General features: G+C 39.9%; 1 protein-coding gene across 1 annotated transcript in view; it reads right to left on the bottom strand.

Annotated features, from left to right (window-relative positions):
• The window catches only part of LOC117939680 (cytochrome b-245 heavy chain-like), a gene marked incomplete at its 5' end in the record, with an annotated part of 10,564 nt that extends 5,034 nt beyond the window's left edge, over positions 1 to 5,530 (bottom strand). Inside the window, 5 exons of the mRNA XM_034865169.1 lie at positions 31 to 163; positions 2,394 to 2,575; positions 3,673 to 3,821; positions 5,174 to 5,258; positions 5,399 to 5,530. Of these exons, the coding sequence (XP_034721060.1) occupies positions 31 to 163; positions 2,394 to 2,575; positions 3,673 to 3,821; positions 5,174 to 5,258; positions 5,399 to 5,530 (681 nt within the window). The remainder of the gene's footprint in view (positions 1 to 30; positions 164 to 2,393; positions 2,576 to 3,672; positions 3,822 to 5,173; positions 5,259 to 5,398) is intronic.
• Between the last annotated feature and the right edge of the window lie 35 nt (positions 5,531 to 5,565).

Here is a 5,565-nt window from a genome sequence, read left to right as displayed (position 1 = left end):
ATGAGCACCCTGCAGCACCCAACAGCTCACCATTGGAGGGTTTCCAGCGAACTCCGGTACAGCGCAGTCGGAGCCGTTGTTTCCCCAGTCTTCAAACTGGTCTGCACAAACCAAGGGGTTGTTTGTCTTCAGGCTAACGGCGGTCTGTCCTCGCACGATCCGCCTGCAGTTAGGGAACAACACACATACAGGAATTATTATAGTATAGAAAATCAACTTGTTTTGGGCGACAACCACTTTAAAATCCTTGAGCCACGCAGGCAGCCGGCTTGTTACCAGCCAATCACGTGCCTCCTAAAGGTGAAATACAGAAGATGCACGAGCATCGTTCTTGGACTTAAGACATTTGTACAGAATGCAGCAGCAGGACTTTAGTCCAGGCCTTCGGGGCTCTGTCACTCTCTGATTGTAATGTCCTTTTTGACAAATCTGCGTGTTTTAACAGTCTTGTGAACTCGGTGGTTCGCTCCTGTGTTTTCCATCTCAGGAACATGGCTAAGATCAGATCTGGGGTCTCTTAAAAAAAGTGATGAAGATGCTTGTTTGGGCTTTTATTTCTTCCCATTTGCATTATTGCAATGTACTTTACACTAGTTTACACAAATCCTACATGGACAAACTGCACGTTGTACAGAATGCAGCAGCAGGACTTTAGTCTGAGACCAGCAGGGGGGCCCCACATTACTCCGGGGCTCAAGGCTCTTCATTGGCCACCAACAGGTTTTTAGAGTGCATTTTACAATTTTTATCTCTACTTTTAGAGCCTTGCATGGTTGAGCTCCCGCTTACATCCTGGATCTATTGCCCGCACACACTCCTGGTCTCTCTCTGAGGCCTTCAGACCGAGACCTGGTCCCAGAACACGTTGTAAAACTAGAGGTGAATGAGCTTTTTCTGCAGCTTTCTCCCTTTAGCTTTGAGAGCTTTGGATTCTGTGGAAACCCTTGAAAAAACATCTGAAGACACGTCTTTTTAGACAAGCTTTTAACTAGCAACATGGCTCAGTATCTTATGTGTTGTTTTATTTTTACTGTAAAGCACCTTGTGACCCTTCTAGTCTGTGAAAGCTGCGTTTACTTACTTTTACTTACTAATACACGTGTAAGTGCTGTCAAGTTAACAAAATCCCCATTACTAAAGACTCTTAGAATATATTCGGGGTGCAATGACTACGAAATTCCAGGCTGATGTTTTGTTGTGACAAGAAACTAAACTTTTAAAGTCATTTATTAGCAAATATGTATTTTTAAATCTTTGAATGGTCACAATGTCCGTTATACAGATTTATGAAACAACCTGCACATGCTAGCTGACTGTTGATGAACGCCGTCTTATTTAGTCAACAAGGAGAATATCGGTCATTAGGATATTCAGCCGATAGATCAGTGAATCCTTAGGATGTGTATTTATCTAATTTTCCCATTTTTTGAGCTCAAATCCAAGGAAATGGTGGATTTGGTTGAAATGTGAAAGAACAGCGGCAAAAAATCAACAAATGAATCAATTCATTCTCCTTTCACCTCCTCACACCTGCCTCCATTTCGTTATCTGCAATACTATACTATACTATACTATACTATACTATACTATACTATACTATACTATACTATACTGCACTGTTTATATCTGCATCTTGCACTACTTACCTTGACCGGTAATTCCATTTACTGTACCAATGGTTTACACATACATCTGCAAACACCGTACTTTAATTGTAATATGCAATTACTTTCCACTGCACTTTAATTTGGACAGCTTCTGCCCAAACTTTATATGTACTACCTTTAAATCCATTGTTATACTGCTCATTTTAGCCTAACTTATTACATATATCTGTAAATATTCCGTCTATAGTAATAGCCATCTGTATATCTATTAATAGTACATATTCACCTGTAAAAAATCTATTTACAGTACATATCCACCTGTATATTATATTCACCACATATCCAGCAGTCAATCTTGTTCACAATACTAGTTCTCTCTCTCTCTCTCTATATATATATATATATATATATATATATATATATATATATATAGGACTGTATCTATCCTTAAAAATTCTGTTTTATAATAGTATTAATTTCTATATTTATCCAGTACATAGCCATGTCCTGCACTTATGGAACCAGTGTATATCCTGCACCTGCTGCTATTGCACTTCTGGTTAGACCTGAACTGCATTTGTTGCCTTGTACCTGCGTAATGACAATAAAGTTGAATCTAATCTATTAATTAATCTAATTTAATCTAATTTGGCACGTGTTGGGGTTTTAATGTCAGCCCTGGCTGCTAGCAACTGTACCTTCACGCTTCATCTCGGTGCTTCTTACACTCAATCGTGTGTATCTTGGTTTAACTGAATATTAAATGTAGTTTTTGTGCCTTCTCACCCGAAGCCGTGGAACACCAGTCCGATGAAGAAGACGACGAAGAGGTGGTGTGTGTACCAGAAGACCTCGAAGTAGGACCTGCGGATCACCTCCATGGAGGAGGTGATGATGAGGATGAGGGCCAGCGTGATGACCACGCCCGTCAGACCGGCGATGGTGGTGAACATGACGATGGTAGGACTCTGAATACAGACACACGGCACACGGGGTTAGGCACGGCGTGGGTCCAAAGGTCACAGGGTCGGCGCAGGTCAGCTTGGTTGGCTAACTTCCACCGTGTACCAATGTCCGTTGTGTCATGGTTCCCCTCCATGCTGACACGACTGTGGACACGTACTCTCTCTGCGGCTTCTGAAGGAAGTACGAAGCTACTTTGGAGGTTAAAGAGTGACCTCAGGGGTTGTGGAGTTGTTGTATTATAGGATCAGATTTGGTCGTTTCTTCAGTATACTTTTGTTATTACAGTAAACTTGCAACTGAAATTGTGCAATAGTCAAAGTTATCAGAGTTACAGTTGTAATACAATAAGTGCAGGAAGTTGAAGAGATAGTGGAAGTACTGTAAAGGTGTGAGTACTTATTAAAGCCGAATGAGGTCTAAAGGGAAAGCCGAAGGGCCGTCTGAAGTTGATTGTGTATGATCGTTGGAGCAGTTAGAAAAGTCCAAAAAATTTTCACTGAAAGGAGTTGAATTGTAAGTTTTAAGAGAAGTTGAACTAGTCCGAGTAAGACGTGAATAAATCAAACTGACTATATCATCTTCTTATCAACTTCTGAAACCATTTGCACAAGAAATGCAGATTAGAAGTCAAAGTCAAAGTCTGAGAGAACTTTAATTAGAGGAAGAAACGATCTTACAACCTTCCCTAAAAATGTGTGTGTGTGTGTGTGTGTGTGTGTGTGTGTGTGTGTGTGTGTGTGTGTGTGTGTGTGTGTCAGCATGTTTGTGGCCTCAGAATATCTCATCCTCACCATAACTTACTTAAAACGGGTCATTTATTGTTAGATTTCACCCTAAAGGCCGACCAGATGCTGCGCATATGCCGCAGAAGATCCAACTCTTCATTTATTATTGTCAAACCTTCTAAAGAAACTCCTCATAAAGCTAAATACTCTAAAAAGGAAGTTTTTTTTAAATGACACAACACCTCCAAAGAGGAAGTCTGTCAGATGAAGTAATGCTTTATATTTTCCTCATTGACACCAAATTTGGCAGTTAAGCAGAAGGGGATTTCACAGATTTGAGCAACTTAAAGCGGGAAACGGTCGCCCCGGCTCACCGTCTCGTTGGTCCTGATGGGGTTCAGGAAGGACGCGTTGTCCCCGGTGCCGATCTCAGACAGGATGAAGGGCAGGAGGCTGCTGTTGCGGTCCAGCTGGGCGTCCATGAAAAACTCAAAGTTAAACAAATGGGCGCCGATGTGCACGGCTGCGAGAGGGCGAGAAAGGACAGATTCAGTGTGAAATGGTGAAAAATGGGATTTTAAACAGTCCAAACGCTCATAACTCATCGTTAAATATGACTTAAGGATGGGAAGTTGTATATTTTAGTGTGTTTTGACCACAAAAATCACTGGATTGTAACAGAAATAAAGACATATATTGACGATTTATGGATTACAAAGTATTTTTGATAGTAGTTACTTAACAGATTTCATGTTTAATAACTTGGAAAAGGTTGGTTATTTGTGCCTTTTGTGTTTTAAGATTGTGTGTGTGTGTGTGTGTGTGTGTGTGTGTGTGTGTGTGTGTGTGTGTGTGTATGTATGTATATTGATGATTATAGATTAGTTTTATGCATTTTTGATATTAGCTACTTAACATAATTAACATATTTCACGTTTCACATAACTTCCTCCCAATCAATGAAGAAAAACCTGATATTGTGTATTTGGGTTTTTGTCATCATGTTTAATTATTTTCATAACTTGGAAAGTGTGTGTGTGTGTGTGTGTGTGTGTGTGTGTGGTTTTATTAATTTTTGATATTAGCTACTTAACATAATTAACATATTTTTTTGTCATCATATTTAATTATTTCTTGGAAAAAGTTATTTGTGCCTTTGTGTGTTATTCTGATATTGATGATTATAACACCTGCCAATCTCCTCATTAATACTACCTTAATACTACCTTAATACTACCTTAATACTACCTTAATACCACCTTAATACTACCTTAATAATACCTTAATACCACCTTAATACTACCTTAATACCACCTTAATACTACCTTAATAATACCTTAATACTACCTTAATACTACCTTAATACTACCTTAATAATATCTTAATACCACCTTAATAATACCTTAATACCACCTTAATACTACCTTAATACCACCTTAATACTACCTTAATACCACCTTAATACCACCTTAATACCACCTTAATACCACCTTAATAATACCTTAATAATACCTTAGTACTACCTTAGTACTACCTTAATACCACCTTAATACTACCTTAATAATACCTTAGTACTCCCTTAATAATACCTTAGTACTACCTTAATAATACCTTAGTACTACCTTAATACCACCTTAGTACCACCTTAATGATACCTGAGTACTACCTTAATACTACCTTAATACTACCTTAATAATACCTTAATAATACCTTAGTACTCCCTTAATAATACCTTAGTACTCCCTTAATAATACCTTAGTACTCCCTTAATAATACCTTAGTACTCCCTTAATAATACCTTAGTACTACCTTAATAATACCTTAGTACTACCTTAATACCACCTTAGTACCACCTTAATGATACCTGAGTACTACCTGTGTGGAAGGCGATCATGTACGCCACCAGCTTGTGAAAGGTGAGGTTTCGATCGAGCTGACGAGCGGCCGTGCGGCTGCAGCACTGAAAACACACAAACAGACACACAAACAGACAGACACACAGACAGACACACAACTCAGATCAGCCCGGTCCTCCCGATAGTCAGAATCTGGATCCCTCAGGAGGGATTGGGTGCAGTTTTGGTGTTTTTGGGGTGGTACCTGGATGGTCCCCCGGAGGAAGGACAGAAGGTTTCGGCACACCGGCAGCAGGATGAGCATGCAGTTGAAGTTGAGGCAGGCGGCGGGCGCTCGGGCCCAGGACAGGGCGTGCTGATGGGTCAGAGAGACAGGTTACTATAGGTCACTGTGTCTGTCTGTCTCTGTCT

Source organism: Etheostoma cragini, chromosome 24, assembly GCF_013103735.1.
Source record: "Etheostoma cragini isolate CJK2018 chromosome 24, CSU_Ecrag_1.0, whole genome shotgun sequence".
Lineage (NCBI taxonomy): Eukaryota > Metazoa > Chordata > Actinopteri > Perciformes > Percidae > Etheostoma > Etheostoma cragini.
Note: the sequence above shows the minus strand (reverse complement) of the source record. Positions and strands in the feature narration are given on the sequence as shown.